Source organism: Sphaeramia orbicularis, chromosome 12, assembly GCF_902148855.1.
Source record: "Sphaeramia orbicularis chromosome 12, fSphaOr1.1, whole genome shotgun sequence".
Classification (NCBI taxonomy): Eukaryota; Metazoa; Chordata; class Actinopteri; order Kurtiformes; family Apogonidae; genus Sphaeramia; species Sphaeramia orbicularis.
The window spans coordinates 27967753-27983487 of NC_043968.1; the positions used below are offsets into that span (position 1 = coordinate 27967753).

At 36.7% G+C, this 15735-nt stretch overlaps 1 protein-coding gene across 5 annotated transcripts in view; it reads left to right on the forward strand.

The window, feature by feature from the left end:
* The window catches only part of celsr1a (cadherin EGF LAG seven-pass G-type receptor 1a), a 134253-nt gene that overhangs the window by 65430 nt on the left and 53088 nt on the right, over positions 1-15735 (forward strand). For all 5 annotated transcript variants that reach the window (XM_030149358.1, XM_030149357.1, XM_030149360.1 and 2 more), the window contains exons 5-6: positions 2150-2265; positions 3756-3844. In XM_030149358.1, coding sequence (XP_030005218.1) covers positions 2150-2265; positions 3756-3844 — 205 coding nt within the window. The remainder of the gene's footprint in view (positions 1-2149; positions 2266-3755; positions 3845-15735) is intronic.

Here is a 15735-nt window from a genome sequence, read left to right on the forward strand (position 1 = left end):
GGTTAATATTTCATGGTTAGGTTCTTTCTGTCACATTAAATCACACACCTACAGCGATACACGTCTGTAGTACTTGAATCGGTGTGTGTCGTAAACGGTAATTTAGAGAGTGTGAGGAGCTCCTCAGATAAACACAGTTGGATTCAGTGAGCCAAACTGTGTCATCTGGGGCGTGTCGTGACATGTACACACTTTTCCATTGTGTCTCATCTGCCTCTTCTCATTATGCACCCACTCATATGAGAAGAAACAACGTACACTCTACCTGAATGTGAAACCTTATGAGTAGCGCTTATCATGTTCTCACACTCTTAGACATGAGACTACTGGTGAAAAATGACCCCGGTTCAGCAAGTTTGGAACACGTGCACCATAAATATTTTGTCAAAATGATCATTCTTTAATTTACACCTACAGATAAGATGAACTGGAGCGATATGATGGAAGCAGATCAGCAGCAGGACAGTAAGGAAAGCGTTTGCGTTGCGGTGAAAACAGGAAAGGCTTTGATGAGTTTCTCTTATCAGTGTTTGACTACAGTCATCCTGACTTCCTGCTTCACTGGCCTCACCGGCATCTGTCGGCTGACTCCTCTGCCCTCACCTTACGCCCCAGCTCACACAAACACATAGGCATGTGAACTCTGTGCTCTCGTAGAACACACATATAAGTAGGTGATATTTTTTTCATCCTGGCTCAATTACCAGGTCTTTCCTTCTGCCGCACATGGATGCACTCATGCATCATCTTAGACAGGGGAAATGATTCCTCTGTGCACCACTTTTACACATCCTGCCTTTCCTTTGCATGTGACTGGTGCTCAAGGGCTCCTCGGTCCTGTTACAATAAAACTATCTACAAGGTCTTTCACCCATTCATCCTTTGGGCTGTTTGAGTTGGATCTGTGTCACAACAAACACTGATAAGACCAGACAACTTAACTCAACTCTTAATGTGAGGCCAATCTGAATCTATATCACTAGAGAATCCACAACAGACAAGATCTTTTTACAGGGTTCACACAGGTGCTTGAAATCCTTGAAAATGCTTGAATTTCAATGTAGTGTTTTTTTGTTTTTTTGTTTTTTTTTTTTTTACTTATATTTTATTGTTTAATTTTTGAAATTTTAGAACATAGTGTCAGTTGTCGTCCTGTATGTTGTCCATTTTTTCCATTGGTCTTCACATGTTTCTTGCTGTAGTTTTATGATATAACTAAGTCTCTCTATGTTGTGAATTTCTTCCACATAGTTTCTCCAGTTATTTAAGGTGGGGGGGTCCTCTTTACATCATTTTCGTGTGATGGCTTTTTTAGACACTACCAAGAGGATTTTAATCAAATATTTATCCTTACATGGTATGTCTTTTCCTCTTAAATGACCCAAATATAGCACAGAACATGTCCTTGGTAGTTCGTATCCCAATGTTTTCCAAGTTCTTCGCTGATATTATTCCAATATTGGGATAATTTTATGCACTGCCAAAAAACATGCACATGACCCACATCCTGCTCACCATACAACCTCTAACAGGCTGAGGTAACGATGTTGTGTTTTTAAGGTCCGAAAAGTGCTTGAATTTTAGTTTAAGTGCTTGCACTTATATCTCTGTGAGGTGATGTATTTATTTATCTATTTATTTTTAATATTGACTCAAGCCAAAGCTACTTATAGAGAGGTGATACATTTTGAAAAATAAAAATGTCAGAAAAGAAAATTAAGTCGACTTCGGGTACATTTTTGTCTTAATCTTTGTCTCTGTGGGAGTGTGCCTGAAGAACCCCTTTTTTTGGATAAAACTTGTGTTCTCTGTTAATTTCTAAACTTTTTGCTGTAATGAAACCTAATTTTAGATGTTTATAGCATAATACAATGTACATCGTTGTGATAAAAATATGAAAAAGCTGTATATGTTTTCCTGTAGATATGTATTTTACCCCAGCTATAAGGTGATGTATAGGGAAAATTTGAAAATGACCCTTAAAAGTAATTGATAAGTGCTTGAATTTGATCTTGAAAAATGTGTATGAACCCTGTTTTTAGGTGTTCTTGTCAACGTGTGAGGTTTAAACAGATATCACAAACTCTGGTCATGCAGCTTAAATAACAGAGTACTTTGGAAACCCTAAAACTTCCACCTGTCTCTGCAGGTTTGCAACCCGAGAGAGGAACGCTCTCCTTCTGTACAACGGCAGGTTCAATGAGAAACATGACTTCATCGCACTGGAGATCATCAACGAGCAGATTCAGCTGACGTTCTCTGGAGGTTAGGCCTTTATACTGTGTGTGTGTGTGTGTGGGTGTGTGTGTGTGCATTTAACGTGTGTGTGTGCTGACCTCCTACAGTAATTGCGGTAAACATCAGCTCTGTTATGAGCAGATATCACAGGTGTTAAGTGTGCTTTATCTAAAGTGACTTTCACAAAGAACCGGCTAAATAACCTAGCACACACTTTCTTTAGATAAGGGCGTGTGTTTGTGTTAGAAAATGCCTGTATCCAGTGTTTGTACGTGTCCATTTTGTGCATGTTTTTTTGCAGGTGTAGGTAAGACAAATGGGTGTGTGTTAATGCTTTGAAAGCAGCTGCTTCCTCAGAGGAGGAGCTGCCAGACTGATTAATGACGGCACAAACTAACTGTTCTTTAACAGTCACAAAATACACACAGACATACACAAAAATCTGGGTTTTTGGAAGAATAAAAGTTGAGTGAATGCAAAATGTTAATAAATGCACGCATTACAAATATCTACATATATATATATATATATATATACAATACTTGTACAAACAAAAACCCACCCATACTCACTGTGTCAACAGTTGAATGTTAGTTTCATCGGTGACTGTTTTCTGAGTCAGTCTACTTTCCCATGGTGCGTTACAGGGACTGATCCAGTTCAGTATGATTATCTGGTGTGAATCCAGTTTGGGAGTGAAGCCAAGTCTTTGTGCCCTGTTTCAAATCTGAAATATGACTAAATATTTAGTGCATGAGTCATCAGATAAAACACTCAGAAATATGACTCATTTTTAATGAGTTGGAGGAAAGTGTGTGTAATTAATTTGCACTGTTTAGTGTTTCTACACTTCATTAATGCAAATGCTTATAGTAAATACATGTACTCAGTGAGTTTTCAGATCATTTCCCTAAACATACCTCACTCTATTTATTGCTCTCACATGCATGTAATAGAAAAACCGCCACAATCTCTTTAGAGTCGCATACAAAGAAACACACATTACTTGTTAGTGTTGCAGAACAGTTTACAGATTTCAGAGCAGTGGATTCCAGGCTGCCCTTGCCTTTGACAAACACAGTAAAGCCTTTGTAAATCTCATGCCATTGTGCTCTACAATCTTCTCAGTGAGAGACATTGATACGGCAGACTGACACTGGCTTTCCCAACAGTTGATTTATGGTGCGTGTGTTTATCTGCGTGCATTTGGAAACAGAATTTAGCTTTAGAGGTAGCTTATCAGCAGGTTACTCTTATTTAGGCACATTAACGCTTCACTGGGCACAGAGTACAATAAATCACAACCTACACATTACAAGAATAAAACACATCCTTCTTTTCTTCCCTTTTGTGGTGTCATTACACATTTTTCAGTCTTAACTGCTCAATATTCACGAGTCCATTTTTCTCTCTCCTTTATCTCTTCCTCTTTCCTCCCACACCCATCACCTTCCTCACCGTCTTTTTTTTCTCCTCCAAACCTCCACTTTTCTGTCTTTACTTCCCTTGACTTCCAGGGGAGACAAAGACCACGGTGTCCCCATACGTCCCAGGCGGGGTCAGCGACGGCCAGTGGCACTCAGTCCAGCTCCATTACTACAACAAGGTAAGAAACAAGTCCAACTGCTGCCTCTCCTCTTCTATTTGACTAATTGAGCTGTGGTGTTTTTAGTAAGAAAAACAGCTTTACTTTCGCTTTGAAGATTCAAGGTCATGATCATAATTAACCAGCAGTAGGCTTAAGCATGTTTGGATTTTTACATGGGGGTAGCTAGTATTATATGTGATTATCTTAAAGGCAGCTGACCCCAAATACTGATTTGGAGGATTATGTTAACAGTGCAGATTCTAACACTGACACGACCTCTTGTATGAATGATGGTATAGCTTTGCTCAGTGATGCACATAGCTTTGCCTTCAGGGTTCAAAAGTTCATTCATCTGCATACCAAACAGCCATAGTTTCCATGTCGAAGGTATGGAGAGCGGTGTATTGCCTACATATGGAAGGAGCGGCTACGTCCATGACATTTTTAAAGATGTTTTAGTTCGTTTAATTCACAGCAGTTTACTCAAGTTCCCACGGTATTCGTCTTGCATCTTAACCAAATCTAATCTCAGGAAAGAGACAGCGATTATTTCACAAGCTAGCTCGTATATCCACTTCAGTTGTAATATTATATTAGACAGGCTTACATTGTAGTCGATTGCAGGTGTTATTTTCCAACAAACTTCCAGAGCCTGAGGACATTATTCTTATACAGACAAACAGACATACAGAAAAGAAACAGGATAACACTGGCTTTTTCACAATGGACATGATGTATTTTGTTTGTCTGCTTCATGTAATGGACATTAAAAAAACAAACAAACAAACAAAAAAAAAAAACAGGAGATCTTCATTTCAGTTTCAGGACACTGCAAAATGCGAAACTTGCTGCTAGTATTACCAAATTACTATTTCCAGTTTCTCTTCCATATGTTTTTTTTTATTGCAGTATTTCTCTTTTTCTGATAAAGAGCAACAGACATTGATTATTAAGACGACAAAAGAAGGCCATTTAACCAGAATGTTCTTATTTGAATGGGTAGGAACTGGAAATATTATATTACCAGTGTACCCCTCTGAGCTGTTCAGTCCAGCAGTGGTGAATCAGGTCAGGGTGGGGTCTTTGTTTCTGGTGAGCAGGTTGATTGAAAAGAACCAGTCAGTCAAAATGTGGCTGTTTGACCAGTAAACAGGTCTGAACTGGGGTACTGAATCCTAAAGTGGGTTATCACAGCTATAAAACAGGAAGGGGGTTCACATTTTGATGCTGTCTTTTGTACAGAAGTGCCTGAAAGACTCAGTTTTTTATTGACATACGTAACTTGTTACTATGCATGGTGCCATATTTGTCACTCTGCAATGGAGTGTTCTTTTTTCTTTTCACATTCACTGTGTATTTAGTAAGATTTTAAAGTCACTGTTGTTCCATGTTTATGTGTGATTTGCTTTCAGTCGTACTTATTAAAATGTATGGTTATTATATATTAATGGAAATTACAGTATTATTTAAAAAAAAATCTGTAGTTGCCAGATTTTACACTTATTCTTATTTAGTTTAGATCAGTCTGAGCTAGAGAGTCTGGTTTCAACCGGCTTGATATGCAAAGTGTCATAAGATAACTTTTGGTATGATTTGGTGCTGTATAAATAGAATTTGACTGATTAGTCATCATGATGTTCAGTGTGATATTTGCACATTTCTATTGACTTATTAGCCTCCTAGCTTGTCAAAGTTAATAGGGTAAGTGCTCTGCATGCTCTTCTTCACTGTTTTCTGTCCTTTTTAAAGGGGTCATATTTTGCTAAATCCACTTTTATTAGTCTTTGGTTCATTTATTTGTGTATTTGGACCCTAATAGATCAAAAAGTTTGAATTTGAACCCGAAAAACGAAACACGCACGCAAAGCTGTCTTTATATTCATTCTGGCAAAAATTGAGTGGATTTCTACAACCCGTTTTAATTCCTTCTTAATTTGTTATGTCTATAACTAGTTACGTCACAACATTTGCACATACAGGGTGGGGAAGCAAAATTTACAATATTTTGAGGCAGGGATTGAAAGACAGTGTATGACCAGTTAGTTTATTGAAAGTCATGAGAATTTATTTGCCACAAGAAAATGTACATAATAGAAAATGTTTTTATTCTATGTGTCCTCCTTCTTTCTCAATAACTGCCTTCACACGCTTCCTGAAACTTGCGCAAGTGTTCCTCAAATATTGGGGTGACAACTTCTCCCATTCTTCTTTAATAGTATCTTCCAGACTTTCTCGTAATAGTTTTGCTCATAGTCATTCTCTTCTTTACATTATAAACAGTCTTTATGGACACTCCAACTATTTTTGAAATCTCCTTTGGTGTGACGAGTGCATTCAGCAAATCACACACTCTTTGACGTTTGCTTTCCTGATTACTCATATGGGCAAAAGTTTCTGAAAAGGTATGGATAATAGTGTTAGGTATGATTATGACATCAATATATGTTTGGTTTCAAAACAATTGACGTTGTGCCTGCTAAGAAAAAAAACAACTAAATGTTCATTGTAAATTTTGCTTCCCCACCCTGTATAAGGTCAAGACTTCTGACGAACATTTCTCCGAGTACGACATAATTGTTTATCAGCAGCAGTGGTTGTAGTCCATGCTGAAAATATGTCCAAACCTCGAGCCGATTACCTAAAACGTTCAGCTGTTGGTTGTATTAATGAACACAAGTGGTTGAACGGGACAGAAAGCACAATCAACAACCTGGAGGGGGTGGGGTCATGTGTATTTAAAGGACCAGCGCTCAAAACGACCTTTCTGGTGTCATTAGTCAGAAATAGGGTGAGCAGATGGACCTGTGGAGTTGAATTAATGAAGAATTAAGACCCAAGCATAGCATTTACAGTTTATGTAGACCACAGGGAAATGCTTTAAAATGCATAAATTCCATTTCAAAAAAGAGCAAAATATCGCTCCTTTAACGTCTGACTCTACCTCCATGTAACTGAGGCTGAAGGCTGTAGCATCCTCGCTTTGACCCGAGACGTCCAGTGTCAAATTTCAGAAGCACCTGTGTTTTATAACTTAAGAGAACACCGCGCTACAATACTTGTCTTCTCACATTTCACAGTTTGTTCACCTCTTGCTTGTACTACAGAGTACATAACTAACTTGGTAGCCTTGACAGGGAAGTATTCATCAGAGTTGATGAATCAGGCTACCATACAGTTCCATGTCAGCTGCAGGGTACCTATTGTTTGGTGTAGATGTATGTATTTAGGCTGCATGCCCCCCCCCCCCCCCCCCCCCCTCCTCAAAAGCCCTGGTTCTGAACTCGATAATAATGTTGGAGACAATGGCTTAAGCCTTGTAATACTTTGTTAGTGTAGCCACAAGGCTCCTGACTATCACAGCTATTATTTGCAGGGTTCATGTTTTTGCTGAAGAGATTCTTTGTTATTTGTGTGTGTGTGTTTGTAGGGATGTCACTATAGAAACAGGAGATTAATTTCCAGATCTAAGTAGATTTTATGCTGCTTGGTTTGTTCATCTCTGTTCTGTGGAGTTTTCTTGTAGTTATTTTTTTAGTATAGGCTTCTTCACTGTTGGGACACGTAGGCACACGTAATCTAAAACACACAAGTTGTGGCTCATTAATCAAAAACGACATCCTGATACTTCATGCAGCACACACACACACAAAATCACTATACACATATTGCACTAGTTTTACAAGTGTGTCTTTGCTTTAGTGCACAGTAAAAAATCCAGTGTCAATATTTCAGAGTCAAGCTATTTTAACCTAGATAGAGAATTTTTAGCTCTATGGGGAATAAACCAGTTCTAACAGTACAGTTAAAAGTCAGTGTAAAGTTCTGCACAGATGCAGTGTAAAATTCAACTCTACAGAGTGATGATTAGTGTCAGTCTGCTGCACTGCATTGTGGGTACTGGACATTTTATTCGTGTTCTATTTTATGTGCAGGGGTTCAAGGGGGGTTTATGTTAATGTTTATTTAGGTTAATATGTCAACATTTATTGGCCTTTTTATGTTTATTTTTTTATTAATATGACGCCATTAGTTAAACCTGTAAGCAGAACAATGTCTTACCTGAATGTCGCTGTAAAGTTATAAATGTATTACAAGTAAGGAGGACTTTGTGCTTTCAAAGTAAAAGCATGTCCTAGAGCACAAGTGTCAAACATGTGGCCCGGGGGCCAACTCTGGCCGGCCAAAGGTTCCAATCTGGCCCGCAGGATGAATTTGTGTAATGCAAAAATTACACTGAAGATATTAACAATCAATCCACCTACAGACACATACAGACCAATTAGATTTCAGGTGGGTCAGACCAGTAAAATATTATCATAATAACCTATAAATAATGACAACCCCAAATTTTCTCTTTGTTTTTTTGGTGTAAAGAAGTAAAATTACATGAAAATGTTTACATTACCAAACTATACTTTTAAAAAAAATTTAATAACCTGAACAAATATGAGGGAAATGTCTTAAGAAAAGTAAATGCAATTTTACCAATATTCTGCCTGTTACTAAATGTTTTGTGTGATTGTAATACAAATTGTAATACGCATGTGTAAATGATTAACTGAGAAACCGTGGCATAATATTGTTAATATTGCACTTGTTTTTCTTAAGATAATTCAAGTTGTTCGTGTTATTCAGATTTTTAAGAAAACTTTGTCGATGTAAACATGATCATAATTTTAATAATTTTAGTCTAATTGTACTTTTTTCACTGTTATTATTTTACTGTTCCAGCCCACTTGAGTTCAATTTGGGCTAAATGTGGCCCCCAAACTAAAATGAGTTTGACACCCCTGTCCTAGAGTGAATGAGCAAACTTACACCCTTCACGACCCCCGCCTTGGGGACCTCTGCTAATCTACATTGTTTCTATTCTAGCATAGGGTGCAAACTGATGAAGAAAATAACACTACAGAGAAAAAAAATATTAAACCATTAAAGAGTCATGTTTAAACTAAATTTGGAGTAATAATAGCTCTATAAAGTGTAATCATATTACTCTTAAATGTTTTTGTTTTTTTTTAACACATTTCATTGTTAATTTTGACACTGAATTGAGGAGAATTAACTGAAAATTTGACATTGGCCAAAGAGTAAATTTTACTCTAATTTTGAGTGTGACCAAATGTTATCTGAAACAGAGTTCAGTTCAACTCTCTAAGAGTTAAATTGACACTGTTTTTTACTGTGTGGTGTGTAGCGCTGGCGGTGGGTGACTTTTACCCACATCAGTCTTAATACAGAGCCGTTAGTTGCAAAGCTGGTGACACATTCCACTAAATTAGCCCAAGGTTGCCTGTAGCACTGACACAAGGTCATCTTTTCTTCATGTGTTGAATGATCAGAAGTCTGACTGACTGATGGTAATTTAATCCCACATGAGTTGCTGGAGGGATTTGGGGAAATGTATATGGTAGAAAGCAGTAATGTTCTCACAATAGATTAGATGTGTTGACATGTGAATGTATGGACGTGAATGAAAGCCCATATGTTTGCTATGCGCGAATGGCTTACATATTTTCTCTGTTGCATTCGTCTGTATGTAGCACTGTCAGCATAGCCCAAGGAGACTGAAGCCAAAGATCAGAGCCCGATTCTTGAGCCGTGATGTAATCCAGATCCATTTTGTGCAAACACACACACAGATAACATTCTGCGTCTGTCCATATGTTGCCTCTGGATTGTTTTAGGTTTTTTTTTTTCCTCTTTAAAATGCTTATATTTATATATTATTTACATAGGATTTCTAAAGAGCCCCACTTGTTGTTGTTCAACGGTCTTAACGGCACACTCACACAATACACACACGCACAGACGGTGATTTATTAGGTCAGATGATGAGGCAGTTGGGGTTTTGTAGGGGTGTTGGGGTGCCCCCTTTAAGAGCCACCGCCGCTCTCTTCAGACCAAGCAGGGAGTCTTAAAACAGAGGTCAGAGGTCAGGGGGGGAGTTGGCATGGCAGCAGCCGTGGACTTGCTATTGTTGTAGTGATCTGGGTCGGTTGAAAAGCTGTGTGTGTATGTGTGTGTGTGTGTGTGTGTGTGTGTATGTCTGTGGGGGGCGGCGGCTTTAAGTGTGTGTGCATACATGTTTGTAACTACAATTAGAGATGATACACAATGGAAAGAAGAGGATAAAAACATTTTTGAAATTCCACGCAGCAAAGTCTCAAGGACTGTTAACTGTGTTAGGAAATCTAAACAGGAAACACACACACCGTTGAGATGGAATTGTTGGAGTAGCAGGAGATTTTGGCTTAGTTTCTGATGTTGATTCACCACAGGAAATGCATGTCTCGTTGCAGGAAATGATGTTATTCAGCTGGACTTGAGGGAGGATGTTACTAGTATCACGATTGGACCACATGCATTGATTACACTGGTCTACAATTTTTTTGAAATTATCTGCCTCAGAGATTAAGTGTGCTAAATGTTACATAGTTTAATAAGATTAATTGGAAAACAAATAATAAAAATGCTGGTTTGCTGATGTTTTCAAGGTATGTGATAAAGTGTTATTTAATATATGATGATATATGTATTTTAATAGATTTTTAAATGTTCCATTAGATAGAACCTGTAAAGTGAATGTATTGTCATGTGCAGGCAGTGTTTTGAAGTGGATCTGGTAGCTCTGAGACTGATATTCCTTTGGAGTAAAAGCCATTCTCTTGTTAATTCTCGAATTTCACATTTTGACCCGAGACTGAATCCAACCAGCATTTATGACTGGACTGGTCTTTTTCATTATTTTCTTTATGGTAAAATTTTACTACTTTTATTCTGGAAACATTTTACTTGTTGACCAGTGTGAATATAAGGGATGTCATTTGCCTTATTGAGATTCACAATATGTGTTTTATGATAGCTGTTATCCTCAGGAACAGACACTCAATTAACATAGATGGTCATTCATGACTCTGAAAATACTGGAAATATTATGAGTATTTATAAATATTAAACGTCAGCCCACATATTTGCTTTGTCCATACTTTTCAAGCAAGCATTTGACTGTAATATTTTCAGCTTTCTCTCTAAGAAGATACGATGTTGGAGTTTCAACAATTACTTTAAAGTCAACAGTCCATTCATTCAACATTTATTTACATCTCATGAAAAAGAGATTACACATTTCTGAAAAAGCCTTCAATTTTAGTGAGGTTGAGAGCACAAATAGAACACAAACAACAAATCAAACAACTTAAGGGAATACAATTAAAAACATTCAAAAGCAGAGTAGTTAAATTAGCATATCGGTACAATTATGTTAAAGTTTAATGTATGTTGTAAAGGTTCTTGGTGAAGCAGGAAAGAAACTAAAAGAGTTTCTAAATTCTGTGTTTTCATGAGGAACTTCAAGCACTAACTGATCATTTAATGTGCTGAATAATGACCTCTAATGAATAATAAGTGGTGTATATTTATTAGAATGTGACATTTATAAGTGAGTTAGTTACTTCTGAACTGTGTGATGTAAAAGACTGATCTGGTTTTTGTCACCTTTTACATTTTTTCCTGTAAAACAACTTCATATAACGTCAACCTGTGAAAGGACTGTAGGTGCAAATGAACAGTTTTGGTAAAACCTGGCACAAGCATCTCTCCTGGTTGTGAGATTAACATATTTTTTTGCATCCATCCTTGAATAAAATGAATAAATTATAATTATAAGACATATACAGTAACATGCTGCCATTTCATGCTTTAGAAAAAAAAACAAGCAAATCCATTACTGTTCTTCCTCTTACTCACGACATGAACCTAGCATAAGATGTATTGATGTATAAGATGTGTGAGTTTACTTTAATTATAAAAAAATCAACATTGAGATTTCTTGGATGGACTGTTGAAATACTTTGATTTAATTTAGCCCTTTTAAGTGTCATTCATTTTGTGATTTAGTTACGTTTTTTTCTTTTAAGTCGTGACAGATAATGTGAAGTAAATATTAATGGTGGGTTTTATTTAATTTCAGGGAGTATGAAAGAGACACAATAAATAATTTGCTGTTTTGATTATGTTTGTGCTCAGTGGCTTACACTGAACAAGAGTACAGTAGAAAACAGAGCTTGTCTGGGTAAAATACTAATTAACTGTAACTTAGCTATGAACACAAAGTAATTAACCTTTAGTGATCCAGAAATGAAACGGATCATCATGATGCAGATACAACATGCTTGTGTCATGTATTTTCATAATCTCCCTCTATGCCGGTTCGATGTTTGACATGTTAATAAGTAATACGACTGTGATATTTACAGCTGGGTGTGTGGACAGCATTCCCAGACAGGCTTAGCTGGCTCTTATCACCACCGAGTACCAGAAGTTCACTTTCTTTCCACCTCTGTTGTTCCTCTCTCACTCTAGGTATGTTTACATGGCACCGCTTTAGTCTTAGAACATAAGTGCCAATTACTTAACAGCACAGCTCAAAGTACTTTTTAAATACACTGTGTATATTTTTGGATCCCACTCCTGCTCGCCTCCAATGCCTGATGTCACTCTGCCACTCAGCTGCATTTAGAAACTTTGTGAACAGACTGGAATAAGGACAGGTTTTGCGATAATCTTCATTGCTGAGGCTTCAACTTAATACTTGGGTGCACCTCCCTTAAAAATCTCTGCTCTTGCTGGACTTCTGCAGGACACTTCATTTAAAAGTAGTCCCACCTAAACCTTTAAACAGCCATCTGCTTTGTACACCCACCTTGACAAAAACACTACTTTTCCCATTTTAGATTGTCGGATTGAGAGTAATTTGGATGTATCTTTAGCATTGAAGATGTGAACACCATCGTACCTATAATTAACCCTTTCATGCAAAAATTATGAGAACCTTAATCAAGATTTTTTTTTTTTTTTTGCTGAGGGTTTTTATTAGTCTTTAAGCATAAAAAAAAACAAAAAAAAAAAAACAATGCGATTGAAATTTTTCTTATGAACCTATTTTTCATGGAGTTCCAAAAATGTTCACTCAGCTGGATACCATGCATTTAATTTTTGAAGCAAAGAAACATGTATTTACTGATATATTGTGTGAAAACTATAAAATAAAAACATTGTTAATGCTGCTAATCTGATGTTTTTTCTCACATTTTAACATATTCCTGTACTAGTCGCTACTCACTTCATGGAGGTAATATGCAAAAAAACCCAAAAACTTTTGTTTAAAAAAAAAACAAACCTGTTAATTACAGTATAATAAGAATATTAAGCAACTGATTTACACTCAAACATGTTAGTGCAGATCAGGTTTATCAAGAACAGCAAAGTTAAATAATGATATAAATTACAGTGTATGTGATGGTGCATAAGCGTCCACTGTGTTGGAACTAAAACAACAAAAAACCAACAAAACCCATGAATATACGTATAACAGAACGGCTTTGAACAGCTGTCCACTGGAGTGACCACTGTGCATGAAAGGGTTAAAGACACTGTTGCCCATAGTGTTGGAATAAAATATTTTTGCCTCTTCTCATGAAACGATTGTGACACTAGTCGCTTTTCCATTGGACATATGCACAGAAACTTTACCGATGTTTACTAAATGTCAAAAAATCAGAAGTGCGTAATGTCGTTTTTTTTTTCCATTAAATCACAAATCCGATGATTTGTTTATTTATTATCGCGAGATGAAACGAGAAGTCATTCCATAAACATAGCGATGAACGTAAATATGATGTTGATTTACATATGTATTCATTATTATTATATATTACCCCTCTATCCCGTACTAAATTTAAGAAATGATTCAGTTTCCTAGTGCGTCCACACATACCGCGCCATGTTTCTTTTAAAACTCTTCTTCGTTGCTTGTTGTAGTGTCCGTCAACATCTGTCATCTTTTACTTACGTGACTCTAGTTGTGGAAAAAGGTTTTCCCATTGCAGTTTTGTGTGATATACCAATTGTGCTACACCCATAAAACCACCTCTTGCCAGCGCAAAAACTTTTAATTGAAAAATGAGAGTTTTGGCAAAATTGTCGGTTTTCATTTAGGCAAATTTTTATGCGCAAGTTATATTCACACAATTTGACGGTCATTGGAAAAGTGACTAATGCGATTTATTGTTGATAGATAAAGTGTAACTGGGACTCAGTGTGTTATAATTGCATATTGATATGTATAAATAGGAATAAAAAGAGGAGTGTATCTGAAACTTTATGGGCAACAGTGTATTTTTACTGAATTACATTATGGTTACATTTTATGAAAGGGAGAAATCATAGTGACACATCCAGAGAAAATGACACTCATATCTGCAGTGTATCTCAGAGGATTTAAGCTACAGCTCTGGAAAAAAAAATCAGAGACTACTGCAAAATGATCACTTTCTCTGATTTGACCATTCATAGGTATGCGTTTGAGTAAAATGAACATTTTTGTTTTATTCTCTGAACTACCGACAACATTTCTCCCAAATTCCAAATAAAAATATTGTTATTTAGAGCATGTATTTGCAGAACACGACACATGGTCGAAATAACAAGAAGATGCAGTGTTTTCCGACCTCAAATAATGCAAAGAAAAAAGCTGTTGGATGACTTTATGCAGCTCCTGGCAGAGAAATTCAAGAAGCTCAGACATGTTCCATGGTTTATGACCATCCATGTTCCTCCAGAAGTTTTCACAGTGGGTTCAGGTCTGCAGGTTGGGCTGGCCATGACAGGGTCTGCATCTGGTGGTCCATCATCCACACCTTTATGGACCTAGCTGAGGCCAGGAGCACTGACCTGATAGAAGAACCAGTCCTCAGAGTTTGGGAACATTGTCAGAGCAGAAGTCCAGTAGTTTTCAATAGTTATTTTTGGATTCCAGTTACTTTTGCAGTACTAATAGTACTGTTTTTGTCTATTGTAAGAAGATAGTGATGGCCACAGTAGTGGTTTTCATACTTCTCCTTCTTAAATAAGACATGGATCAGGTGTTTATTCAGTAGAATAAGGTGTGATTCTGTTGGAATTCAATCTTCATTCAATTCAATTCTTCATTTTTTCCAGAAGTGTATTTATTGTCTCTGTAACACGTGACACCACATAACATTACTTGTACATAATCATGCAGCTTTTTTTTTTTTTTTTTTAACTTTATTTATAGAACTTTTCAACATTTATAAAACTTTTCATGTCACAAGTATGACATTTATAATTTCAAGCAATGTATTCATAATACAAAGATTGACACTGGACATGATAAACAAACAGAACCCAAGGCAAGACAAAACAAAACAAAACAAAACAAAACAAAACAAAACAAAACAAAACAAAACAAAAAAACAGGCAATATAAACAAGACATGCATAAAGACAGTTAAGACAGTGCATTCTGGTACCATTAAAGGAGGAGAGAAAATAAATAAACAAAACAGGTCAATGACAATATAAACACCAAAAATGTTTTTAAAGTTCCAGCCAGGCAACATATTCACGCAGTGTAAAAGAGGCTCCCATATTTTGTAAAATTTATTGATAGAGTTATTTAGGACTCATGCAGCTTTTCGTATTAGAATAGTCAGTGTCCCACATGTTGTGCTTTTGCTGTATGGGTGGAACAGCGAGCAATTAAATAAGTCTTTATCTAAAATGGCAATTATTTAAACAGGATTTTTAGCAGGTTGTGACTCATTTTAACTATTAAATGTTCTTATTTCACATGCATCTACTTTAGAACTTCTCTGTTTTCTTCTGTAGAAGTGCTTTGAACATGTCTTTCTGTTAGAAACAACTTGTTCCTCCTGTCTCTTTGTTGATGCTTCAGGATTTATTAGGTTCTCAGGACAGTCACATGCAGACACTGGGTAATTGCTTATGAAATGCACACAGTGCTTTTCAGGCTGGCATTTGTCTCCTTGTTTTGTAGTTTTATAGGTAGAGTCAGTCCACATGTGGCTCTTTGAGGTGGTCATAATG